This window comes from Peromyscus leucopus, chromosome 9, assembly GCF_004664715.2.
Source record: "Peromyscus leucopus breed LL Stock chromosome 9, UCI_PerLeu_2.1, whole genome shotgun sequence".
NCBI classification, from domain to species: Eukaryota; Metazoa; Chordata; class Mammalia; order Rodentia; family Cricetidae; genus Peromyscus; species Peromyscus leucopus.
Genome location: NC_051070.1, coordinates 84,857,832 through 84,885,357, shown reverse-complemented (window position 1 = coordinate 84,885,357; position 27,526 = coordinate 84,857,832). Strand labels below are relative to the sequence as shown.

Genomic DNA, 27,526 nt, shown 5'->3' with positions numbered 1-27,526 from the left:
GTGCTTAACCACTAGCCCATCTCTCCCTTCACTACTCTGTGAAGGCATTAGATGGGTGCCAGTATATTCATTTCTAGGGATTTTTTCAAGTCTCTAGATACGCTCTCCCTTTTATCTACAATAAACTTTCTCTTCCACCATACCTAGGAGCAGTCATGTTCCTTTCTTTTATTTCTTTTCTTTTCCATTCACCAAACACTACCTAGTTTAGGGCTAACACATTTGCTAACTGCTGTGATTTCAATTCTATTGCGTCTCCGGGATATCCCTTGCTTTTAAACTGCTTTGCAAGTTGTAATTTCCAAAGTAATTTGTAAGTAACTGATAAAGGTGCAAAATAACTCCTTTCTAGATTTGTGAATCTGCCTGCGATGAATTAATTCACTTACTGCTGAATTAATGAACTAAGTGACCGTGTGAGAGGTCAAGCACCCTTGTCCCTCATCTGCCCAGACAGGTCGATATAACCCAGGCCTGAGGAGTTGGACAACTTGTAGCATCTCACTCTTTTTTAAAATTATTTATTTAAATTTATTTTATATGCATTGGTGTGAAGGTGTCAGGTCCCCTGGAATCGGAGTTACAGACAGTTGTGAACTGCTATGTGGGTGCTGGGAATTGAACCCAGGACCTCTGGAAGACCAGCCAGTGCCGCTGAACCATCTCTTCATGCCCGACTCCATTCTTTAGTAAGGAGTTAAATGGTCTTTATCAGTGGGTTTCTGTTGACAGTAACACTAGGCCTTCGGTTCCCTCTATCTGATACCATTAGCCTTCGTTTCTGGTTCAGAGGCAGGGAGAGAACACTTCCAGATCCTAGGAAGCTGGGTTTTAAAGCCTGCGCCATCCTGGGAGGGATACAGAAGAAGGTCCTCATTTCTGGGCTCAGTCTGACAGGCTGTGAAATGGGCTCATAAGAGTAGTGACCCCAGAAGTAGCGCCTGTAGCCTCCTCCCCCATTTCTTTCCCGGGGGGTGGGGTCGATGGCTGGAAGGGATGCTCTGGTAGAGAGGTGGCCTTGGGGATGGGATTCTGGGCTGCGCCTTTTCACAGTGGGGCTTCTGGAGGGGGCGGGTTCTCTGGAGCCAGAAACCCGGAGCCGCCCAGGAATTTTGGCTCGGGCCGGCGGGCGCGATCCTGGGGAGGTGGCTACGGACCGACAGCTGCGTTCGGTGGCTCGGTACCATGCAGCCGCTGCTCTGCGCGATGGCCGGGCTCGCCCTGCTCCGCGTCGGGGCGGGCGAGTGGGGTCGGGGACCCAGGGACACCCCCGGACAGCAAGGTAGGAGTAAGAGAGGAGCCGGACACAGAGCTACCGGGAGAGGTGGAGGGAGGGAAAGGTGACGGTGACAGAAAACAGAAACACCGGGACAGAAAAGGGAAGAGATGAAGGAACAAGATACGTAAGATGAGAGGGGAGGCTGAGATCCGAAGAGGCTTTGAAGATAAACGCGTGTGGACGAGGAGAGACGGGAGTTTGAGAAAAGCGCAAACAAGAAGGAAAGAAATGGGAATGCAGGAAGAAACGGGGAAAGAAAGATCTGGGGAAAGGAATGTGGCAACCGGATGCCTAGGAGAGCGCGGCGGCCAGGGCGGAGGTCTGGTTGCAGGGTGTGGCCGCCCTGGGGCCAGGGCATCCAGGGAAGGGCTGCAAAGGGTGTTGTGATGGAAGCGGGGCCTGAAAGGGTCAATGACCCAGGCGGGGCCAGCACCACCGTTGAGAAGACTGATGGAAAAAAGGTACCGTCTCACCTGCCTGGAGGCCCGAGGGCTCTCTAGTGAGGTGAGGAGGCCATCTTCCAGGTTCCCAGAACCGTCCAAGAGCTATGGCTCATCCTAGCTCTCTAGGCGAGGATGAGCTCCGGCCTTATAGTGCCAAGGCAGACCGGCACCAAAACGCAGGCCTCTGGCTCTCTTTGGGTTCTTGCTCCAGCCATGCAGAAAAGTCTGGCACTAAGACCGAGGCTCTGGCTGTTTTTTCGAGGCCCACGAAGAGAAGGGAGAGTAAACTCAGATCGTTAAAGGGAGTTCCTAGGGGGTGAATCGCTTTACGTTTCACAGACTGACTTCGGGGACATGCCCACCAGTGAACATACAACACTAATTCTCTCAGACAATTAATCCCTCTAGCCTCAGTTTCCCCATCTGTTAAGGAGTGACTGGCATTCTGTGTAGCCCAGATTCCGCTCATAAGGCACAGCCTCTTAGATGCTCCTGTCAGCTCTACATGGGTGGCAGAGATGGGGACCAGGGCTCTGCTGGTGCCTCCCAGAGGAAGGAGCTTTCCCTGCTACGGATCACTTTTCCTGCCCCTTTGAGCCACAACCCGTTCTAAACATTGCTTTCCTTTCTGATACACATGTTCATTGAAACAGACAGGTTAAGAGGAAAGTATAGATGTACCTATTTAGTTTCTCAAGTTTTCACTTCTAACCTTTGAGACTTCAGACACTATCTCATCACTTAACTTTGGATTTTCAACGCCTTCATTGTGCATACTATGGAGTACAGTTTTTCTATGACTTTTGACTATGAAAATGTTTGGATTAAAAAAATAGAATTTAAGATGACCGCATACATAGATTACTATAATGTAATTATACTATAATTATTAATTAAGCAATCTTGCCTCTGCTGTCATCCTTGGGTTATTTTAAAAGAAAGTCCAAGCACTGTGTTTATTTGTTAAGTTTTTATTGTTTGACAATTTCATACATATGACGAATTTTGTCGTTGTTACACCCCTCCCCCATTCCCTCGCGTCACTGAAACTTTCTTCTGAGCAAGCTCTCTCCTATTTTCATGTTTTCTTTTTGTTTGTTTGTTTGTTTGTTTTTGTTTTTTGAGACAGGGTTTCTCTGTGTAGTTTTGGTGTCTGTCTTGGATCTCACTCTGTAGACCAGGCTGGCCTCAAACTCACAGAGATCCGCCTGGCTCTGCCTCCCAAGTGCTGGGATTAAAGGCTTGCGCCACTACAGGCCGGCCCATGTTTTCTTTTTGTATGTGGCCCACTGAGTTAGTTAGTTCCCCCTTTTAAAACTTTATTTTATGTGTGTATGTCTAAGATTATGTATGTGCACCACATTTGTGTGCCAGCCGGTGGAAGTCAGAAGAGGGTGTTGGATCTCCTGGAACTAGAGTTATAGGTAGTTGTGAACCACCACGTGGGTGCTGGGAAATGAACTCAGGTTCTCTGCAAGAGCAGTAAGCCCTCTTAACTGCTGAAGCATCTCTCAATCCTGCAATTAAAGTATGGGGTCCAGCATCTTATATTTTATCTGTAAACAGAACTGCAATGCCACAATTAATAATAATAATAATAATAATTCCTTTTTTTGTTTTTCTTTTTTAAACTTATTTATTTATTTTTAATTACATTCATGATATTCATTAATTACACTCATGATATTAATTACATTTGTGGTATTTATTGATTACACTTGCATTATTCATTCCATATTTTTTTATGATAATCATTAATTACATTAATTGTATTGATTTATTACATTCATGACATTATGTCCTGATATTCCTGTCCATTTGTGGGGTTTTTCCATTACACAAAACAGAGATTCTATACTTAGGATATCATTGCTCTATATTCCTTTCTTCTCTATTTTGAGGTAATGTCTAATCTTTCTGTCTCTATGAATTTGTATATTCTATATATTTCATGTAATATAATTCTATAGTATTTGTCCTTTTTTAATGTAAAAACATTTTATGTACAACTCCAGGAGAAATAATATACAGATAGCTTGAACATAAAAACAGATTATAATTTAAAAGTCCAGGGTTATTTTAAACAGTAAAATATTTTCTCTGTAGAAATTAGTATAAATGATAACGTTTCCCAATAAGCCCTTTTAAGCCAAATGATAGCTGAATTATACATATAAATATTGATTAGATTCTGTGATAAAGAAGAAACCTATCTTCATCGTTCAGAGAGCTATGTTTTACTTAAGTTGTGTAAGTGAGATTCCTATTCATCTTCCCCTTCACTGTTTGATTTACGGCAGACATTTTTCTATAGGCTAATCTATATTCTAAAGAGATTTTAGCCTCCCCTCCTAAAAGTATGGCCAGCATTTTCTTTTTTTCTTTTCTTTTCTTTTCTTTTTTTTTTCTGGAGCTAAGGACTGAACCCAGGGCCTTGCGCTTGCTAGGCAGTGCTCTACCATTGAGCTAAATTCCCCACACCACAGCCAGAATTTTCTTTCATCAGTTTGATACAGTAGAAATCTTATCCTAGTAGTGAAATGTTTCACTAAAGCTTGCCCAGTGATTGGGCAAAACCAAAATTTATTATAAGCCACAGTCATCCTAGGGTCCCCCCTGATATATAGCCTCCCTGGTTCTGTGGGTTGCAGTCTGATTGTTCTTTGCTTTATATCTAGAATCCACTTATGAGTGAGTACATACTATGCTTGTCCTTCTGGGTTTGGGTTACATCACTTAGGATGATATTTTCTAGTTCCATCCATTTGCCTGCAAATTTCATAATGTCATTGTTTTTCTCTGCTGTATAGTACTCCATTGTGTATATGTACCACCTTTTCTTAATCCATTCTTCAGTTGATGTGCATCTAGGTTGTTTCCAGGTTCTGGCTATTATGAATAGTGCTGCTATAAACATAATTGAGCATGTATCTTTGTGGTATGATTGAGCATTCCTTGGGTATATGCCCAAGAGTGGTATGGCTGGGTCTTGAAGTAGATCGATTCCCAATTTTGAGAAACCACCAAACTGATTTCCACAGTGGTTGTACAAGTTTACATTCCCACCAACAGTGGAGGAGTGTTCCCTTTGCTCCACATCCTCTCCAACATTGGTTGTCATTGGTGTTTTTGATCTTAGCCATTCTGACAGGTGTAAGGTGGTATCTCAGAGTCGTTTTGATTTGCATTTCTCTGATGATTAAGGATGTTGAGCATTTCTTTAAATGTCTTTCAGCCATTTGTGATTCTTGTTTTGTGAATTCTCTGTTTAGCTCTTTAGCCCATTTTTTAATTGGACTGTTCAATATTTTGATGTCTAGTTTCTTGGTTCTTTATATACTGTGGAGATCAATCCTCTGTCAAATGTGGGGTTGGTGAAGATCTTTTCCCATTCTGTTGGCTGTCTTTTTGTCTTATTGACTGTGTCTTTTGCCCTGCAAAAGCAAAAGCTTCTCAATTTCGAGAGGTCCCATTTATTAATTGTTGTGCTCAGTGTCTGTGTTGTTGGTTTTTTTTTTTTTTTTTTTTTTTTTAGGAAATGGTCTCCGGTGCCAATGTGTTCAAGAGTGCTTCCTACTTTCTTTTCTATTAAGTTTAGTGTAACTGGATTTATGTTCAGGTCTTTGATACACATGGACTTGAGTTTTGTGCATGGTGACAGATATGGATCTATTTGTAATCTTTTACATATTGACATCCAGTTATGCCAGCACCATTTGTTGAAGATACTTTCTTTGTTCCATTGTATAGTTTTGGCTCCTTTGTCAAAAACCAGGTGTTCATATGTGCATGAATTAATGTCAGGGTCTTCAATTCGATTCCATTGGTCCGTATGTCGGTTTTTATACCAGTACCAAGCTATTTTTATTACTATAGCCCTTTAGTAGAGTTTGAGGTCAGGGATGGTGATGCCTCCAAAGGTTACTTTATTGTATAGGATTCTTTTAGCTATCCTGGGTCTTTTGTTTTTCCATATGAAGTTGAGTATTTTCCTTTCCAAGTCTGTGAAGAATTGTGTTGGGATTTTGATGAGGATTGCATTGAATCTGTAGATTGCTTTTGGTAAGATTGCCATTTTTACTATGTTAATCCTACCTATCCATGAGTATGGGAGATCCTTCCATTTTCTGATATCTTCTTCAATTTCTTTCTTTAGAGATTTAAAGTTCTTATCAAAAAGTTCCTTTACTTGTGTACTTAGTGTTATCCCAAGATATTTTATATTATTTATGGCTATTACTTTGTGTAAAGGGTGATGTTTCTCTGACTTCTTTCTCAGCCCTTTTATCATTTGTGTATAGGAGGGCTACTGATTTTTTTGAGTTGATCTTGTATCCTGCCACATTACTGAAGGAGTTTATCAGCTGTAGGAGTTCCCTGGTAGAGTTTTTGGGGTCACTTATGTATACTATCATATCATCTGCAAATAGTGAAAGTTTGACTTCTTCCTTGCCAATTTGTATCCCTTTGATCTCCTTTTGTTGTCTTATTGCTCTAGCTAGAACTTCTAGTACTATATTGAATAAATATGGGGAGAGTGGACAGCCTTGTCTTGTTCCTGGTATCGCTTTGTTAGTGGTATCGCTTTGAGTTTCTCGCCATTTAATTTGATGTTTGCTGTTGGCTTGCTATAAATTGCCTTTATTATGTTTAGAAATGTTCCTTGTATTCCTGATCTTTCTAAGACCTTTATCATGAAGGGGTGTTGGATTTTGTCAAAGGCTTTTTCAGCATCTAAGGAGATGATCATGTGGTTTTTTTCTTTCAGTTTGTTTATATGGTGTATTACATTGACTGATTTTCGTATGTTGAACCATCCTTGCATCCCTGGGATGAATCCTACTTGGTCATGATGGATAATTGTTTTGATGTATTCTTGGATTGGGTTTGCCAATATTTTGTTGAGTATTTTTGAATCAATGTTCATGAGGGAGATTGGTCTGTAGTTCTCTTTCTTTGTTGCATCTTTGTGTGGTTTGGGTATCAGGGTAAATGTAGCCTCATAAAAAGAGTTTGGTAGTGTTCCTTCTGTTTCTATTGTGTGGAACACTTTGAAGAGTATTGGTATTAGTTTTTGAAAGTCTGGTAGAATTCTGCACTGAAACCATCTGGTCTTGGGCTTTTTTTTTTTTTTTTTTTTTTTGGTTGGGAGATTTTTGATGACTGTTTCTATTTCTTTAGCGGTTATTTGTCTATTTAAATGGTTTATCTGGTCTTGATTTAATTTTGGTATGTGGTATTTATCCAGAAAATTGTCCATTTCTTCCTGGTTTTCCATTTTTGTGGCGTACAGGTTTTTTAAGTATGATCTGATGATTCTCTGGATTTCCTCGTTGTCTGTTGTTATGTCTCCCTTTTCATTTCTGATTTTGTGAATTTGGGTGCTCTCTCTTTGCCTTTTGGTTAATTTGGCTAGGGGTTTGTCTATCTTGTTGATTTTTTCAAAGAACCAACTCTTTGTTTCATTGATTTTTTTGTATTGTTCTCTTGTTTTCTATTTCGTTGATTTCAGCCCTCAATTTGATTATTTCCTGGTGTCTATTTCTCCTGGGTGAGTTTGTTTCTTTTTGTTCTAGGGCTTTCAGTTGTGCTGTTAATTCATTGGTATGGGATTGCTCCATCTTCTTTATGTGTGCATTTAGAGCTATGAATTTTCCTCTTAGCACTGCTTTCATAGTGTCCCATAAATTTGGGTATGTTGTGCTTTCATTTTCATTGAGTTCTAGGAAGTCTTTAATTTCTTTCTTTATTTCTTCCTTGACCCATTGATGTTTCAGGTGGGCATTATTCAGTTTCCATGAGTTTGTGGGTTTTCTATAATTTTTGTTGTTGTTGAGGTCTAACTTTAAGGCATGGTGGTCTGATAAGATACAGGAAGTTATTCCAATTTTTTTGTATCTGTTGAGATTTGTTTTGTGTCCAAGCATGTGGTCAATTTTTGAGAAGAGTCCATGGGGTGCTGAGAAGAAGGTATATTCTTTTGTGTTAGGATGGAATGTTCTGTAGATATCTATTAAGTCCATTTGAGTCATAACATCTGTTAGGTCCTTTATATCTTTGTTAAGTTTCAGTCTGGTAGATCTGTCTTTTGGTGAGAGTGGTGTGTTAAAATCTCCCACTACTAATGTGTGGGGTTTGATGTGCATTTTAAACTTTAGTAGTGTTTCTTTTATGAATGTGGGTGCTTTTGTATTTGGAGCATAAATGTTTAGAATCGAGACTTCATCTTGGTGGATTTTTCCTGTGATAAATATGTAATGCCATTCTGATCTCTTTCGATTGATTTTAGTTTGAAGTCTATTTTATTAGATATTAGGATAGCTACACCAGCTTGTTTCTTAGGTCCATTTGCTTGAAAAGCCTTTTCCCAGGCCTTTACTCGGTGGTAGTGTCTGTCTTTGAAGTTAAGGTGTGTTTCTTGTATGCAGCAGATGGATGGGTCCTGTTTTCTTATCCAATCTGTTAGCCTGTGTCTTTTTATAGGTGAGTTTAGACCGTTGATATTGATGGATATTAATGACCAGTGATTGTTAATTCCTGTTATTTTTTGTGGTTGTGTTGTGTTGTCCTTCTTTGGTATATGTTGGTGTGGGATTATCTATTGTTTGATTTTTCATGGATGTGTTTAGCTTCTTTAGGTTGGATTTTTCCTTCTAGTGCTTTCTGTAGGGCTGGGTTTGTGGACAGGTATTGATTAAATCTGGTTTTATCCTGGAATATTTTGTTTACTCCACCTATGGTGATTGAGAGTTTTGCTGGGTATAATAGTCTGGGTTGGGATCCGTGGTCTCTTAGTGTCTGCATAAGATTTGTCCATGATCTTCTAGCTTTCATAGTCTCTATTGAGAAGTCTGGTGTTATTCTGATGGGTTTGCCTCTATATGTTACTTGGTCTTTTTCCTTTGTGGCTCTTAATATTTTTTATTTGTTCTGTGTGTTTAGTGTTTTGATTATTATGTGGCAAGGGGACTTTTTTTTTTTTTTTGATCTAGCCTATTCGGTGTTCTGTAAGCTTCTTGTATCTTCATAGATATTTCTTTCTTTAGGTTAGGAAAGTTTTCTTCTATGATTTTGTTGAATATATTTTCTGTGCCTTTGAGTTGGTATTCTTCTCCTTCTTCTATCCCGATTATTCTTAGGTTTGGTCTTTTCATGGTGTCCCAAATTTCCTGGACGTTTTGTGTTACCACTTTTTTGTCTTTAGTGTTTTCAGTGTCAGAGATTCTCTGTTCCATCTCTTGCAATCGGTTGGTTATGCTTGTTTCTGTAGTTTCTGTTTGTTTAGTCAGGATTTCTATTTCCAGCATTCCCTCAGCATGTATTTTCTTTATTGTCTCAAATTCATTTTTCAGATCTTGGAATGTTTCTTTCATCTGTTTAATTTCTTTTTCTTGGCTTTCTTTGATTTCTTCCCATTTTTTGTTCGTTTTTTCTTCCATTTCTTTAAGGGAGTTTTTTTATTTCCTCTTTAATGGAGTTTTTCATTTCCTCTTTAAGGGAAGTTTTTATTTCCTCTTTAATGGAGTTTTTCATTTCCTCTTTAAGGGAATTTTTTTATTTCCTCTTTAAGGGAATGTTTTATTTCTTCTTTAAGGGCCTCTATCATCTTCTTAAAGTCATTTTTAGGGTTGATTTCTTCTGTTTCTTCTGTCTTGGTATGTTCAGGTCTTGCAGGTGTAGGATCACTACGTTCTGATGTTGCCATATAGGTCTTTATGTTGTTGCCTGTATTTTTGCCTGTATTTTTGCACTGGCGTCTACTCACCTCTTCCTCTGCTCGGTGCAGATGGTGTCTGTGTCTAAGAGTGCCTCTCTTGTTCTGATTTTTAGTCTTGGTTCAGTAGGAGTTCTTGGTTAAATTGGTGCTATTGGGCTGTTTCTTCAGGGGCAGCTGATCTCAGTTGGTGAAGTATATACTTATGATTCTAGTGATCTGGTTTGGTGGCTGGGCAGCGCCTTCTTCTGTGTTCCCAGGTCACGTTTTGTTCATTCATCATCTCCTCAGCTGATCTTGTTTCTTCAGACTTCAAACTGTAGGGATCTGAATCCTCTCCCGGATGGATTTCAGCTGAGTGGGGTAGTCTCACCAACACCTCCATGTTGTTGGGTTTCGCAGGATCAGCAGCTGGGCCCTGGGTTGTCCTCAGATGGAGTGTTCAGATTCGTTCTGGTTCTGTCCCACAGAGATAGCTTCTTCCCTGGGTGTTGGGGTTAGAGGCGTCCCTGTTCCAAGCTTTTGATTAAGAGTTTGTTTTCACTAGCTCTTCATTGGGTAATAGCTCTGTTTCTGGTCTTTATTGCCACTGTGTTTTGGCCGCTGCCTGCTGTGCCTGCCTGCCTCCACTCCGGGCCTACCTGCCTCTTCCGGGCCAGGCTACCTCTGCCGGCCACCGCTGCGGGCCTACCTGCGTCTGTTTGTCCCCGCTGCCGGGCCTGTCTACCTCTGCAGGCCGCCACCGGACCTGTATGTCCCTGTTGTCCGCCGCCTCGGGCCTACCTGCCTCTGCTTGTCACCACCGCCGAGCCTGTCTACCTCTTATATATATATTTTTTAAAAGACAAGATCTCTTGTAGCTCAAGCTAGTGTTGAACTTACTGTGTAGACAAGGATGACTTTGAACTTCTGATCCTCCTGCCTCCACCTTCCTGGGATTATATATATATATAATATATATTATATATATTATATATAATATATTATATAATATATATAATGTATATATTATATAATGTGTATATATATATATATATATATATATATATATATATATACCACCATTTCTGTTTTTGTGCTGTGCTAATGATCAAACCTAGGGCCTCAAACATGCAAGGCAAGCATTCTGCCAGCTGAGCTACATCCCCAGCCCATCTTTATTATTTTAATTGAGTGTCTTTGATTCCTGCCAAGGATAGACTTTTTTTTTCTTCAAAGGCATAGTGGTCATTTATAATTCTTGCAAACTATTTAAGACTTCCTCAATTGTTGTGTTGGGATTGTCTCATATTATTCTATAAAATCTCTTTACATATCGAGGGAGGAAAACTGGTTTGTGTTATTATAGAACCTTTAATTAATTAATTAGTTTGTTATTGTACTTGTGGGGTTGCTCGCCACAGGGCAAGTGAGGAGGTGAGAGGACAACTTTGTGGAGTTGGTTGTCCTTTTCCTCCTTTATGTGGGAGCTGGGATAGAATTCAGGTCTGCAGGCTTGTGCTGTTGTGTAATTGGTATGAAGTGACATCTTATCAGCTCCCTTAGAGACCTCTTCAGAGGCCAACCTCAGCTGGATTCCTGCTGGCACTGTCAGAAGAATCCTCAGTGTCTTCTCATTTATTTATTTATTTTGGTTTTTCAAGACAGGGTTTCTATGTGTAGCCTTGGCTGTCTTGGATCTCACGCTTTAGACCAGGCTGGCCTCGAACTCACAGAAATCTGTCTGCCTCTGCCTCCCAAGTGCTGCAGTCAAAGGTGCACACCTCCACCGCCCAGCTCTTTAATCATTTATAATTAAAAATATTATATGTGCCTGGCAGTGGTGGCACACGCCTGTTGCTTCAGGGCTTCTCTCCAGGTTCCCCAAGCCCCGCAGTCCCACAATTCACTTATAAAATAATCACTCAGACGCTTATATCACTTATAAACTGTATGGCCGTGGCAGGCTTCTTGCTAACTGTTCTTTTATCTTAAATTAACCCATTTTTATAAATCTATACCTTGCCACGTGGCTGGTGGCTTACCAGAGTCTTTACATGCTGCTTATCCTGGCGGTGGCTGCAGTGTCTCTCCCCTTAGCCTTCTGCTTCCCAGAATTCTCCTCTCTCCTTGTCCCACCTACTTCCTGCCTGGTCACTGGCCATCAGTGTTTTATTTATATAGAGCAATATCCACAGCACACGCCTTTAATCCCAGCACTTGGGAGGCAGAGGCAGGTGGATCTCTGTGAGTTCGAGGCCAGCCTGGTCTACAAAGCAAGTTCCAGGAAAGGCACAAAGCTACACAGAGAAACCCTGTCTCAAAAAACCAATATATATATTATGGATGGATGGATGTGTGCCTATGTGAGTTTATGTGCACCATATTCAGGCATGTGCCCTCAGATGCCAAAGGGCATAGTATCTCCTAGAACTGGAGTTTCGGGCCATTGCTGGGTCTTCCAGAAGAGCAATAAGCTGCTGAGCCTTCTCGTTTTTTTATTTTTTAATTTTACTAGATGTATATGGGTGTTTTGCCCGAATGTATGTCTGTGAGCAAACATGCTCAGGGCCTGCAGAGGCCAGAAGAAGATACTCTAGAACTGGAGTCACAGATGGCTGTGAGCCACTATATGGGTGTGGGAACTGAACCCAGGTCCTCTGGAAGAGCAGTCAGTGCTCTTAACTCCCGAGCCATCCCTCCAGCTCCCTCTATCTCCTCTTGTAAGCAAGTATAACCATCCTCACCCACATCTTTGGACCAAACCAACATGGAAGGATAGAGACAGAAAGATATTCTGTGCCTCATACTTTTGTAGTTCCCCCCATTTTACAGATGGTGTAAGATAAAGTGACCCTCACTTCATGGTAAGAGTACTGGAGAGGTGGGTGTGGCTCAGTTAGCAGAGTGCTTGCCTAACATTCATGAAGGCCCAGGTTCAATCTCCAGCATCCACATAGTGGGTGACAACCACCTGTAACTCCAGTTCCAGAGGACCTGCTGCCTTCTTCTTGCCTTCAAGGGCACCAGGCATGCATGTGCAAAACACCCATTCACACCTAAAACAAACAAACAAATAAATAAAAGAGCCCTGGGGACTCAGAGCAGCAACATCGAGGTATATTTGACCTTACAAAGTCAGGCGTCAGCCTACAGAAAAGACAAAAATGGCTGGCACTCCAATTTGGCACAAAATTGGGTTTCTTATATCCCTAATCACATTTCCCTGCCCCATTAAATTCTTCATCAGCTAAGTTCTTTAGGGAAGTACAATCTTCTTGGTGTCTACTATCACCACCTCTCCAGATTCCCCAGTCTATTTGTTCAGGCTGCAAAGCCTTATCTGGTGTCCAAAGATAGACCTGAAGTTCAAGATGCCCTCCTTTTCTGATAAGGGGACTCAGTCATGTAGCCTACTCTCCATAACTTTTCAAGTCTAAGATAAACTAAAAAGCTTCCAGGGAGCAGGCGCCAGCTGCTAGATAGGGAAAACGGGGCCTGCATGTGTGTGTAAGATAGAGACAGAGAGATAGGGGGAGACTTATGATGTAGCCCTGGCTGGTCTAGAACCCACTGTGTAGACTAGACTAGCCTTGAACTCAGATATCCGCATGCCTCTGCCTCCCGAGTGCTCGGATTAAAGGTGTGCACCATCATTGAATTTTAAATGCTCTGAAAATGAGACATAATTATTTACTTCTTACAAGGGGAGACAGCGGGGAGCCCCAAGGTAGAAGAACTTACTTTACACAGCTCTACCACCACCAGGGACAGACAGTGTGTGGGGGGGGGCGCGCTGGGCTGGATTCCAATCTTGTCGCCGGCACTCTCTTTCTGCTGTGTGATCTTTTATTTGTCACTTAAAACTTTTGAGTTTGTAAAATAATAAATAATAATAATAATTGGGGTTTGTTTTGTTTTTGAGACAAATTCTTGCTGTGTAGCCCAGCCAGCCTCGCACTTGGCAATTCTCCTGCCTCAGTCTCTTAGGTGCTGGGATTACAGGAATGCCCCATAGTAAAAAATAAAATAAAACAAAGCAAAAACCATTTCTTTTTTAAGGTGGAGGAGTATATAATCCAGCACTTGGAAGGCTGAGGTGCCTGAGGATTAAAGAAACACAAGAAAAGGAGTGACTTTATTTAGTACCAAATGGTCAGCCCTGAAAACATACATCAAAGTAACGTTATACAGATTGAGCAGGTTATATTTAGGAATATGTAAGTACATGCATATAATAAAAATTAATGGAAAAAAAGGCCATGAATTTGAAAGAAAGCAAAGAGGGGTATGTAAGAGGGTTTGGAGGGAGGAAAGAAGAGGGAGAAATGTTGTAATTATATTATAATCTCAAAGATAAAAAAGGAAAAAAGCTAGAATTAAATGACTGATGCCTATCCACATTATACATTCAGCAAAAATCTTGGCATGATAAAGGACAACAAAGCAATAGTAACTTAGAAGACAGAGTACGGCTGTGTCCATTCTAATAGCAGCAAAAGCCAGGATCCAACAAATGGAATTAGCTTGCAGAAGATAATCCAGTCAGGTCAGGGCTGCCCCTGCATCCTGTTGGAGAAGCCCTTCTGCAGCATGGTACCCTCTGACTTCCTGCATAGATTTGTTCCTGAGACCTGATCCAGTGACCTAGGTTGATCTCTAGACTCCGCATGAGAGAGGCGGAGCAAGGGAAGGGGCTCCAGGACATACCTGCTCCATCATTCTGAGCCTCTATTTGCTCGTCTGCTCAGTGTCCCAGTCTAATTTGCTTTCTGTTGCTGTGATAAACACTGTGACCAAAAATAATTTGTGGAGGAAATGCTTATTTTATCTTACAGTCCATTAAGGGAAGTCAGGACAGGAATTCAAGGCAGAAACCTGGAGGCAGGAACCGAAGCAGAGGCCATGGAGGGACATTGCTTACTGGCTTGTTGTTTTCCATAGCTTGCTCAGCCTGCCTTCTTATAGAACCCAGGACCACCAGCCCAGGGGTGGCACTGCCCATGGAGGACCAAGCCCTCCCATATCATCATTAATCAAGAAATGCCAATCAGACTTGCCACAGGCTAATCCGAAAGAGTAACGGGGACTATTGGGATCCAGCCCCTCAATAGCCCTCTCCTAAGGGTCTGTGGAAGAATCTACAGCCAGCTGATAATCTCACTTTAGATGGTAAGAACTGAATCTACCACATGAAACTCTTTAGTCCATTGGCTTTATTCTTCTGAGTCAGTTCTCTCTCTACACAGCTTCTGTTCTGCTCTCATGCCTAGCTCCTCTCTTGCCTGATTTCTATCTACATTTGTCTGCTGTCCCCTCTAAGTGCTATTTTCCCCCCCACCCTGGTTCAGTCAGTATAATCTTTTTTTTTTTAATGCCGAATGCTATTTATTGAAGGAGGGAAGAGGTCTTAAATACAGGCTTACAGCACAATGGGAGAAACCCGGAGGGCAGAAGTTCCCTACCTGATGTTTTACAATCTTGCATCTAAGCTGTTAACACCCATTATGCAGGATACACAGACAAGGAACTTCCCTTAAGCATTCAGGAGGGTGGAACGCGGCAGGGAATTAGCATAGGGAGGATGTCAAGGTCAAGGTCAGCAAGCAAGGCAACAATTACCTAAAACGGGAGCCAGGGACCTACAGGCTCCCCCCCCCCTTTTACTAAAAAATGAGCTTCTCACTTAGGTTGCGTGGGATGTCAGCAGGTCACCTTACCCGTCATGGAGACGCCTGCCCAGGCCACACAGGAGCTCTGTCTTAGGTTGGTGAGCGCCCCCCAGGCATTAACCCGTCTCTGAATACTCATTATCACACAGGCTCATTTGTGTGAGCTGCAGAGTTAACTGCTGCCAAAGATCTCAAAGTGGCACTGGGCTTGCAATCTGTGTGTTCGACACAGAAAAGACCGACAGAGGTCCTATCCCACCCATAGCCAGTAGGCTAAAGGCAACGGAGCCCTTCCCTTCCTCTAAGTGCTATCTTAAGTCCTTCATCTAGTTCTTTCCCATCTTAGCTCCTCTCCCATCTCCTTCTCTCTCATCTGTTCTTCCTTGCCTGGCTCTTCCTCATCTTCCATCTCGTCTTTCTAGTTCTCTCTTCAAGCCCTTCAATCTAGTTCTCCTCTAATCTAGTTCTTCCCCATCTAGTTTTCCCCATCTTAGTTCGTTCCCCTCCAGTTCTTACCCATCTAGTTCTTCCATTCTCTTTTTCTTCTCCATCCTGTCTCTGAAGATAAAACTGCCTTTTATCCCTTTGGCCCTTATATTTCCAAGCTGTCTCTGCTCCCACTGTTTTCTGGCGGGGCGAGGGAAGTGTGCTCGGTTGCTAGGCAACTTGGCTAGGCAGCTTCCATCACAGCTAGATGTCCCTGTAAGTAGAAACCCTTTAGTTCTGAGTTCATTGTTCTAGAGGAGTTCATTGTTCTTTGGAAAGGAGAAAGTTAAGCTTAATTAGCACATCCGCCATGCTTTCTCAAACAGATAGTCTGGACGTTTAAGTCTGTTCTTAGAGACTCTGTGGGGTATCTCTGATAAGATACTTCCGTTTATCCCGGGATGGTCCTGGCCGGATGTTGCTAATGACAATAATTACAGAAAGGCCTGAAATTAGGGATTCTGACTGTGTCTGTTGTAGCACAGTTGGAGAAAGTTATATAAATACTTTCATTGCATAGGGGAAATTGTGCCCAGTGAATGATGGAAAAGCTACAATAGCACATGAGAAAGTCATAGCAGGAAACGGCTAATAATCAAAAGCCAGTATCACCAAGACTCCTTGAGCCTTGGCCTCATCCTCTGGAAGAGTTCCTAACTCTTCCAGGTCTAGCTTTGTGTAACCAGCCGAATTCCTACATCGTATATATTTTTGCTGCGTGCAGCAAAAGGGTCAGTTCCTCAGCTGAGGTCCCTTTTCACCCAGGTGACTGTAATTGGTATCAAGTTGACAAAGATTAGCCACCCTGGCCCCTGTGTGGCATCTGCCCTATGGTTCACAGGCATCTTCAGGTATGACATCACAGCAACTCTGCCTAGGAGACAGGGTGGGACAGACTGATCTCTTCTCAACCCGAGGAAGCTGAGAAACAAAGACCATCCCGTGGACTGGGCCTCAAGGTTTATCCTGGGTGGGTTTGAGGCCTCAGCATCCTGGGGTTTGGGAAGGGTTAGTTTATTCTAATTAGTGGTTTAAAAAATACAGGGTAGGGCTGGAGAGATGGCTCAGTGGTTAAGAGCACTGACTGCTCTTCCAGAGGTCCAGAGGTCCTGAGTTCAATTCCCAGCAACCACATGGTGGCTTACAACCATCTGTTAGGAGATCTGGTGCCCCCTTCTGGCCTGCAGTCATACATGCTGTATACATAATAAATCTTTAAAAAAAAAAAAATACAGGGTAGCAAAACAGAATCTGGGATCATGTCTAGCCTCAGGAGCAGAGCTGCCTCCGAGCCTGACTGTCAGCCAGTCTAGCTTTGAACGGACACAGGAGGGAGAAATAGACAGGAGGTGGTGACTGACAGGGACTCCTCATTACAGCAGCTTCCCTTAGATCCTAAGTAAAACACTAACTCAGCCCCTAAGGGAAAGTGTGGGAAGGACAGGGATACGTTTCCCAGTGCTCCAGGAGTCTCCCAATCCACTTCTGGAAAAAGTCTCAGAATAAGAGAGAGAGATAGAGTGTGCCTCTCCTTAAGCAAAAACAAACAAAACAAAAGTTTCTTGGAATCTAGCTTTCTCTTAAAGGGCTCCGGGATCCTTGGCCTGTTTCAGTCAGAGCAGCTCCATGCAGAGTTCCCCATACAATCTTTTTGAAATACACGGTTCTGCTTCTCTTGAAGAATCAACATCGCTGGTGGTTTTGAACGCATCACAAATATTTATACAAGTACTGGATGTGGTAAAGTTTATTATTCTATTATACTGAGTGTGGTCAAATATCATTAACCCCAAGTGGCCAGTGTTGCTGGTAAAAGTAGACTATGGCTGTGATGATGAGTGTGGGTACTCTCTCACTGTGTGAGTCCTGGGTCCGTCAGGTCAGTTTGCCTTGGAAGGGCTGTGACTGGGCGGGGCCGTATAGAGGACAAGACTGGTTGGCCAAGCCTCTTTAGTTAGGTCAGCCAGCCCAGCACCTCTCCTGGTCCCTGGGCTCCCCTCACCACAGGATCCTGCTTCACCCATGGCCACCATCCAGGGCACAAACAAGGCTTTGAGCAGGAGCCAGGCCAAAGAAAACAACTCCATACCCTAGGAAATCCATTGGCAGAGGAGGGAGAGCAGAGGGAGGGAGGAAGGGAGGGAGGGAAGGAGCATCCACAGCTTTGGCTCAAGGTTCAGTGAGATAACACAACAGTCCTCTGGCCTTTGCACCCTTACTGACTGAACTTCCTGACAGCCAGAGAGAGAGAGAAAGGAAAGAGAGCCCAGTTTCTGTCACACACACACACACACACACACACACACACACACACACACACACACTCAGCCTAGCTCTGTCCTCTGAGGCCTCAGACAAATTCTGAAGGGCTGACAGACTCCCACTCCAGCTATGTCTGGCCAACCCCACCCAGCGTGATAGAGGAGGCCAGAAAGTTAATGGCTGGGGGTGTAGGCTGAGAAGGGTCTTCAGGGTGTGTCCAAGCAGAGCTGTGCTGAGGTTCTCTGCAGGGAGGGAGCTAGTCACGCAGGACAGTCGTTAGGGCTGTGCTCCAAGCTTTCTGTCAGATGAGTTCCCAGGAGGCCTGGATGAGCTCAGAGCACAGCTCCATCCAGATGTGAGGGATTAGCGCTGAGGGGAGCAACCTCATCCCAGCCTCTTTCCCCCGGAGAGATTCTGAAGCCAAGTTAGACCTCATCAGAGATTCTAGAGAACAGTGTCTGGGGCCAGGGAAGAGAAGGAGATGCATGCTGCTCCAGATGCCCACAGCTGCCAGCTTCCACTGGGTAAAGGATCCTGGTAAGCGCAAATGATGCCCCTAGAGTAACATGTCTGAAGGCCCCTAGGCAGAACATACAGAGAGGGTGTGTGTGCGCAGACTCCTACCAGGACAGCCCACCCTGGAGTAAGAAGAGCTCTTCCTGCCTTTTCTAACTCTCTCCAGGCTGCTGCGCCCCCAGCTTCAGCTGAAGCAAAATGTGGAGCTCCTTCACTAAGGCTAGCCTGGACCTCTTCTCCCGTCTCTCAAAGGCCATCTCAGATCATGGGGCATGGCCTTCCAGCAGGGAGGTCTGGACTGAAGATGTCTTCCTCATCCTCACCGTGTTATATCTGCCCATTCAGCCCATCATGGCCTCTGCTTTTAGTTAACAATCCCACCAGGCAACTGAGTTATATTATAAACACCTCAAGGAGCAGGGTACGTGGCTCAGCAGTTAAGAGTGTGTGTTGCTCTTAGGAAGGACCTTAGTTCAGTCCCCAGCACCCACATTGGGTGGCTGATAACTGCCTGTAACCTGTAACTCCAGCTCCAAAGGATCTGACGCCCTCTTCTGGCTTCTGTGGGCACTTGCACTCACATGCACATGCCCAGCACACAGACACGGACACATACACATAATTTAAAGTAAGGGTCTGGGTCAAAACTGGTTCAGCAGTTTTAAAAGCACTTGCTGTTCTTCCAGATGACCTGGGTCATTTCCTAGCTCCCACAAGGAGGTCCACAACTGTCTTGTCTGTAATTCCAGTTCCAGAGGATTAGATGCCCTGTTCTGACCTCCCCAGACACTGCACGCACATAGTGTACTTACATGCATGCAGGCAGAAACACTCACATAAAAGAAAAATAAATAAAGCTATACACACAAAAGTAGAGAGGATAGTTGAATGCACCCCCAGGGTCTTTGCTGGGAACGCCCATTCACGCTTCATGCCGCCCCTCCACCAGGCCTGGGTGATCCGGAAGTAAATCTAAGACGAACATTTTATCAGGGAATATTCTAAAACGGGTCTCCCAAGGACCCGTTTCTACAAACGTCGTCACCAGCACACGTCGCCAGCACACTGCTCGTCCTGGTTGCTTTCCTGTCGCTGTGATAAAACACTCTTGACAAAACATCCTTAGGGAAAGGTGTGTTCCGGCTCACAGTTCCAGAGAGTTACAGTCCACCGTGCTGGGGAAGGCATGGTGTAGGAGCATGAGGCCATCCCATCCTATCCCACAGGCAGTCCAGAAGCAGAGAGGGAGAATAGGAAATGTGTGTGTGTGTGTGTGTGTGTGTGTGTGTGTGTGTGTGTGTGTGTATTAATCTTATGAGGTTTTTTTTTTTTTTTTTTTTTTTGGTTTTTCGAGACAGGGTTTCTCTGTGTAGCTTTGTGCCTTTCCTGGAGCTCACTTGGTAGCCCAGGCTGGCCTCGAACTCACAGAGATCCGCCTGCCTCTGCCTCCCGAGTGCTGGGATTAAAGGCGTGTGCCACCACCGCCCTGTATTAATCTTAAAGACCACTAGTGACATACTTCCTCCAGCAAGGTTCCACCTCCTAAAGGTTCCATAACCTTCCAAAATAGCACCACTGGCAGGGAACCAAAAACACAAATTCATAAACCTATGGTGGGCATTTCTTTCTCTCTTTCTTTTCTTTTCTTTTTTTTTCTAAAGATTTATTTCTTTATTATACATAGTGTTCTGCACGTATGTCTACCTGCAGGCCAGAAGGGGACCAGATCTCATTATAGATGGTTGTGACCCACCATGTGGTTGCTGGGAATTGAACTCAGGACCTCTGGAAGAGCAGCTAGTGTTCTTGACCACTGAGCCATCTCTCCAGCCCCCTCTTTTTCTTTTTTTAAATAATTTATTTTTATTTTATGTGCATTGGTATTTTGCCTGCATGTATGAGGATGCCAGATTCCCTAGAACTGGAGCTACAGACTGGTGTAAACCACCATGTGGGTGCTGGGAATTGAACCCAAGTCCCCTGGAAGAACAGCAGTGCTCTTAGCCACGGAGCCCTCTCTCCAGACCCCCGACATTTCACTTTCCAATCACAACATCACTATAACATTATTTTCCCTCTTTAAATCCACAGCAGGCACCATTGTCTTTTGAACAGGGGGTTCTAAGTTCAATAAAGGGAAATCACGTGGTCTTCACAGAAGGTTCTCTATTAGTTACCTTGCCATCGCTCTAAGAAAATACCTGAAGCAATCTGCTTAAAAGAGAGAGAAGGTTTATTTGGTCTCATGGACTAAAAGTTTTAGTCCAGGGTCATCTGGCCGCAGTGCTTTGGGCTGCTGCTCTTGAGACAGTACATCATGGTGGGTACAAAACCACTCACCTTATCAGGCAGGAAGCAAAAAAAAAAAAAAAAAAAGGAGCAAGAGAACGAGGTTCCACAATGCCTTCAGAGGGCACAGCCCAGTGACTTAACAACCTCCCCCTAGGCCCCACCTCCCAACAGTCCACATCATCTTATAGCCACAGATCCCCTCCCTGCCCTCCCACATCCTTCTCTGAGTACTAATCCTATGATCTCCAGAGACAGAACTGATTGAAAGACTGTCCCTCTAGAGAACCCTGGCTAAAAATGAATCCATGGATATTTAGGAAGTGGATTATTAGACTGGCTTATAGGCTGTGGTCCAGCTAGTCCGACAATGGCTGGCTACCAATGGGTATCTCAGCTGGTCTTCAGTATACTCTGGAATCCCAAAGAAATAGTCTCTAAGGCCAGTGAAGGGATAGACTAGCTGGAGAGAGAATGCAGGGAAAGAGAGTAAGCTTCCTTCTTCCATGTCCTTTAATTTATATAGGCTGCCAGCAGAAGATGGGGTTCAAATTAAAGGTGAACCCTTCCCTCCTCAAAAGATGCTGATTAATAATTAATTAAGCCAGGTGGTGGTGGTTGGTATCAAAGGCCTTTAATCCCAGCATTCAGAAGACAGAGGCAGGCGGGTCCCAGAGTTTGAGGCCAGCCTGGTCAACAGAGCGAGTGCCAGAACAGCCAGGACTACACAGAGAAACACTGTCTCAAAACCCCTCCCCCTAAATTAATCAATTCAAATAATTAAGAAAAATTCCTCACAGGTGTGCCCAGCTGCTTGGGTTTTACATAATTCCAGATGTTGTCAAGTCGAATGTAAGGGCTAAAGTTATGTTTTAAGTTTAAATTACTGTGCTTAAGAGATCGATAAAAGCCAGGCATGGGGGTGCATGCCTTTAATCCCAACTCGGGAGGCAGAGGCAGGTGAATCTGTGAGTTTAAGGCCAGCCTGCTCTACAAAGTGAGTTCCAGGATAGCCAGAGCTGTTATACAGAGAAACCTTGTTTTGAAAAATCTGTTCCCTGCCCACCTAAAAGAGGGATCTATAAAAGAAGAAGGCCTCTAACTTGTAGCCCCACTGCCCAAAGACAGAGAACTTCATGTAAGATAGCAAGCCACATCTTTTCACTTTTGTAAACAAGGTTGGTTGGCCCAATTGCACAGGATGTGCTTGACCACACATGAGGTGGGGCGGTACATAGGCAGGAAGTACGTCAGAATGTATGCTTGCCCCCAGTTGGACAGAGACAGGAAGTACGTAGCTTTGTAGGTTCTGCCTTTATAAGCACCTAACATAATTCGGTGCCACACTCTGGGAATCCCAGGTATGGACCTGGCCAATGCCATCATCCTGGCCAGTATTTAATAAAGCTTGCTTCAAATTTGGCTCAAAAATTGTGGTTGTGGTCTTATTCTAGCCAGGTAGGATGAACAGACAACCAAGAACAGCCATAGCAGTTGGTTAAACTTCCGATGCTCTCACTAGCAGTGGCTTTGGACATGACCTCTCACCCCTCTGTGCATTAGTTTCCTGGAATACAAAATGAGGCCACTACAGATCATCCTCAGCATGCCACACAGGGCACAGCTGCTCAGACTCACTGGTTCCCGGTGCCGAGGCCGCTCCATTTCCTCCCTGGATTCTGTCTACTACTGTCTGGCTCATTCTCACATGGATTCCTGCCGCCACTGCTTCCCTCCAAAGTCACATCCCTCCACATTCTCTAACCGGAAATTCAAAACACCCCCTCCAAATATTCATGGAGGTTCATGGAGGCCTTGGGTCAAAGTGTTACCCTTGGCTTTGATCCCAAGACCCCTGTCTGGTTGAATCTCCCACCCACCTGGTTCTTCACAGGCATTCCAGCTCCCTGGATGGTTTGTCCAAGGAAGATGTACGTCTCTCCATGTCTTTGTAAGCAGCCAAACCTTCCCTGTCTCCACTTTGCCCAGCCTAGACACTGCCTCCTTGACGAAGCCCTCCTGGGTCCGGAGACAGGAGTGCGTAGGGTGGTGGCTCATCTTCATCCTCTGCGTGTCTGTCCTTCTGTCTGATTTCATCAACCACGGCACTCCAGCCTGGTGTTGTACAGGCCTCTCTAGTGCCACAAGGGAACCAATGGCCTCACAGTGACAAGACCTGTTTCCCCTACAGCTGCTGAGTCCTCCAGAGAAGATCTAGCTTGGAGCCCAGGCTGTGACAGACATGTGGCTGTCCAAAGCCGATTGGACATCATGGAAGAGGTAATGAGGGTATGAGAGGAAGGCACCATGAAGCTTCATGGCCATCTGCCAGGCTGGTGGCTTTGTGGAGTACAATGGTCAGGAAACCCAGGCCAGTCTGTTCCCCAGGCTCTAACTGGGATATTCAGCTGAGCAATGTGTTATATGCCCTAGCTCCCAGGAGGCGTTACTGACACCAAGCCTGAAATTTTTCCCAGGATGGGGAAGGTGAAAATTGAACCATCAAATTTTGTAAAACAGCCATGAACCATAACTTTGGGTTCATATATTTGTGTGGGGGGAAAGTTTTATCTTCATTGCTGGAAACTTTTAAATCCTTTCCTTCCACCATGCATGTTCCAGGGATTTAACTCACATTGTTAAAGTTCGTGGCAGGCGCCTTGACCTCCTCCATCACCTCGCCAGCCTCTTCTTTTTTTTTCCATTTTTATTTTTTTGTGAGACACGGTCTCACTATGTAGCCATGGCTGGTTTAGAACTCACTATTAAACCAGTCAGGCCTGAAACTCATGGCAATCCTCCTGGTTCTGCCTCTAGGACTACAGGCATGGACAACACACCCAGCTTCAGCATGTCCTCTGTACTCCCTCATTCTGTGAGGATGGCGGCAATGGCCTGGTGTTAGATTCTGTCATTTAGTGAGTTAATATGTACATATACTAGTACATCAGAATTTAATTCAGTCTGTAAAGCGCTTGCCATGCAACCACGAGGAGCCAAGTTCCATCCTCAGGACCCACAAAAAAAGCTAGGGACAGTGGCATTCCAGCACCAGAGAGGAGGAGATGGGAGGATCCCTAAGGCTCGATAGCCGGTCAACCTAACCTGTTCATTGCCAGGAGGAGCTCCTGTCTCAAAGGCAAGGTGAGGCCTGTGAGATAGATCACCAGGTACCGGCCATCGAGCCTGATGACCTGAGACTGATCCCCAGGTCTTTCTCTTCCTTTCCTTTTTTGGTTTTTTGAGACAGTTTCCCTGTGTAGCCCTGGCTGTCCTGGAACTGGCTCTGTAGAGTTCAGGCTGGCCTTGAACTCAGAGATCTGCCTGCCACCACCACCTGGCCTAATCCCCAGAATTTTCCAAGTGGAAGGAAAGAACTGACCTCCACATGTTACCATGGTGTGAGTGTACTCCCACACACACAGGAGACAGCTCCTAAGACTGACATTTGGCCTTTCTCCCCCCTCACTCCCACAATGACAAAATAATTATTGGAGAGAAAAATCATACTCTGTATCCTAAACTGGCCTGGTGACCTTCCTGTCTCAGTCTATTGGCTTTTGAGCTTACAGACATCAACAACCAAAATAATATATAGTTTTTAACATTTGAATGCTATTGTAATGTAGTTGATATCCCGCCCCCCCCCCCAAACAAAAGCATTAAAGAACTATTGTGAAGCCAGGCAGCGGTGGTGCGCGCCTTTAATCCCAGCACTGGGGAGGCAGAGGCAGGTGGATCTCTGTGAGTTCCAGGCCAGCCTGGTCTATGGAGCGAAATCCAGGACAGGCACGAAAACTACACAGAGAAACCCTGTCTTGAAAAACCAAAAAAACAAACAAACAAACAAACAAAACAAAACCCCAGCCCTTTAAGCCATCCCTAGAAACAAAACATTAAAATCCCAAACCTGTCATTTAAGGAAGGTGCCACCAGGGGGCGGTGCAACAAAAGCAATGTGCACTATTACTGCCAAGTCCCTAACAAAGAAAAAGGTGCTTAGGGGTTCCCTGCCAGGCCTGGCACCTTTGAGAACCAGACAGGAGGATCCTTAAAGCTGCCTGTGATGGTGTTGCTGGGGAAACTGAGCAGAGACTGAGTGAGGGCCAGGACTCCACAGCACTCAGTCCTCTCTCCACTGCATTATGCTGGGGCTCAGTGAAATTTCTTCAGGGTATCACTAAGCTAGGCTGGAGTTGGCCCTACTCCTGTGCTTGACTTGGCCCTGCCCTCCCGCTCCAGATGGTGGAGAAGACGGTAGAGCACCTGGAGACCGAAGTGACAGGTCTGCTGAGCCTGCTGGAGGAGCTGGCTTCCAATCTACCCCCAGGGCCCTTCAGCCCCGACCCGGACCTGCTAGGAACTGGTGAGTGGCTCCGAGGGCAAGAGGAACACCTGCTGGGCCTGTCACCAAGGGTCCCTGGCAGCTCCATCACACTGGTGGAGCCAGAGAACATGGGGGGGGGGGGCGAGGTGCTGTGCAGTCCCAGGGTAGAGTTGGCAGCACATCAGTCTTCAAGTATTCCAGTCTGTGCTCCTCCATCGAGTCTCACCACCCATTGGCACTCTGGGCCCTGGAGTCCTAGTGATGCTCAGATCAACCCCAGCTCCTTTCTTGAGTCCTGGTTTTGGTACTGCTGTCCCAAGGGACTGGGAAGCTGGAGGAAGTCGCTGGGCATAGCCCCGACAAGGAGCTCCTTCAGCTGCTCACTCGGGACACCCCCTTTCTTGCAGATCACTTCTGAACACCAGGGGTAGCAGAGCCTGGCAGCCGAAGTCATCCATCTGAGAACCAAGCCTGCCCCACCTTTGTGTGAAATAAAAGCTACGACTCCCCCCCCCCCCCCCGCCGCGTTCGTTAATGGTGACCTCTGTAACCTCGGCCCCAGCTCCTTCTGTCATATACCCTGAACCCCACACGCTGTACTAGCCCACAGACCTGGGTACCCTGTGCCCCTGCACTTCCAACTTTATAGGACAGACTGATTCAAAGTGAGGCACCCGAAGGAAGCCCAGAATGGTAACGGGACACAGAAGGCCCTTTATACAGCCTTGCTACTACTCAAACTGTGGCCACAAAAACAGCAGCGGGTGCCACCCAGAAACACATGGTCATCTGGGTCCCATCCAGCCAACCCCCGCATCAGAATCTCTGCCTTCATGTGATTCCCTATCCTGCCCTCCTGGGAGTGAGAGGTTGTGTGCCCATTAAGAATCCTGTTCCATGGCTGAGAATCCAGAGGCATACTTCCAGCCTCTTTTTTTAAAAAAAAAAAAATTCTATTTCAGTAAACAAAGTTCACATTGCATAAAATTCACCTTGGGGTGTGTGTGTGTGTGTGTGTGTGTGATTCACCATGCAGACCAAGCTGGGGTTAACGGTGTACACCCAGCAAAACTTACCATTTTAACCTGCACAAATTCTGCGGTTTCTTCTGTGTTCACCATTAATTCCAGGACATTTTCAACACTCCAAAAGAACTCTGAGCCTACACAGCAGTCGCTTCCCCTTCCCTCTCCCCACTGCCAGCCCTCAAGAAACCGTCTTCCCGGACTTGCCTACTTACTGTGGGCAGCTTCTGTGAATGGCATCAGGTTCTCACTGGACAAGTTCTGAAAGGCCATCCATGTTACACTGTGTCGTTCCGTTCCTTCATATGGCTGAGTAACGTTCTATTGTATCAACAGGCCATAGCTTGTTCACCCATCATGGGGCTTTGGGGTGTGTGCACATTTGGGTGATTAATGTGGTTCCCAGCACTGGTGGTGAGTTCACACACACAATTGTGTGCACATTTGGGATATTAATGTGATTCCCAGCACTGGTGTTGAGTTCACACACACAATTGTGTGCACATTTGGGATATTAATGTGATTCCCAGCACTGGTGTTGAGCTCACAGACACAATTGTGTGCACATTTGGGATATTAATGTGATTCCCAGCACTGGTGGTGAGCTCACACACACAATTGTGTGCACATTTGGGATATTAATGTGATTCCCAGCATTGGTGTTGAGTTCACACACACAATTGTGTGCACATTTGGGATATTAATGTGATTCCCAGCACTGGTGGTGAGTTCACACACACAATTGTGTGCACATTTGGGATATTAATGTGATTCCCAGCACTGGTGTTGAGTTCACACACACAATTGTGTGCACATTTGGGATATTAATGTGATTCCCAGCACTGGTGTTGAGTTCACACACACAATTGTGTGCACATTTGGGATATTAATGTGATTCCCAGCACTGGTGTTGAGTTCACACACACAATTGTGTGCACATTTGGGATATTAATGTGGTTCCCAGCACTGGTGGTGAGTTCACACACACAATTGTGTGCACATTTGGGATATTAATGTGGTTCCCAGCACTGGTGGTGAGCTCACAGACACTTCACACCTTGTGTCATTCTTCTCCCACTGTTGGGAGAAATGAGGATCCGTACCCCAGCAGCTGGCTACTCAGCTGAGGCCTCTCTGGGGTTGTGGCCAGGGCTCATGAGGCTGGAGAGACACTTGTCTCTCCGGAGTACCATTATCCTGAGCTTTCTAACACAGGGGAAGTGGGGGGAGTCTCCAGCCAGCAAGCGAAGCTCTGTGCTCCTGGACAGACGATGAACCCTTGAAACTGTCCCTGCTGGTTCCCTTTTCCGGACACCAAGGAGCAGAGCGCCTGAAGGGTCTGGGCCAAAGCCAAGGGTCTTTCTGACTGCAGCTTCACCACGAGGCTGGGGCTCTTCCCTGGGTGGATCCTGTCCTCATCACTAGTCTCCCTGAGATCACCCCACAAACCATAGAACACCTTTCTGTCCTTTCCCAGGACCAGGGTGACCGGCCATTCTTCCCACCTCAGTCAGGGAACCCTCCCACCTCCATC

At 44.9% G+C, this 27,526-nt stretch overlaps 1 protein-coding gene across 1 annotated transcript; it reads left to right on the top strand.

The window, feature by feature from the left end:
- Positions 1–1,101: 1,101 nt before the first annotated feature.
- On the top strand, positions 1,102–25,958 carry Plac9 (placenta associated 9). Its single transcript, XM_028893586.2, has 4 exons — positions 1,102–1,282; positions 22,832–22,920; positions 24,883–25,006; positions 25,375–25,958. The coding sequence occupies exons 1-4, from the start codon at positions 1,186–1,188 to the stop codon at positions 25,383–25,385; spliced, it is 321 nt and encodes a 106-aa protein (XP_028749419.1). The 5' UTR covers positions 1,102–1,185; the 3' UTR covers positions 25,386–25,958.
- The last annotated feature ends 1,568 nt before the right edge of the window (positions 25,959–27,526 follow it).

Coding starts and splice junctions, on each gene's coding strand:
- Plac9 (XM_028893586.2), top strand. CDS start 1,186: ATGCAGCCGCTGCTCTGCGCGATGGCCGGGCTCGCCCTGCTCCGCGTC. Junction 1,283..22,831: donor GGACACCCCCGGACAGCAAG/GTAGGAGTAAGA, acceptor TTTCCCCTACAG/CTGCTGAGTCCTCCAGAGAA. Junction 22,921..24,882: donor GATTGGACATCATGGAAGAG/GTAATGAGGGTA, acceptor CTCCCGCTCCAG/ATGGTGGAGAAGACGGTAGA.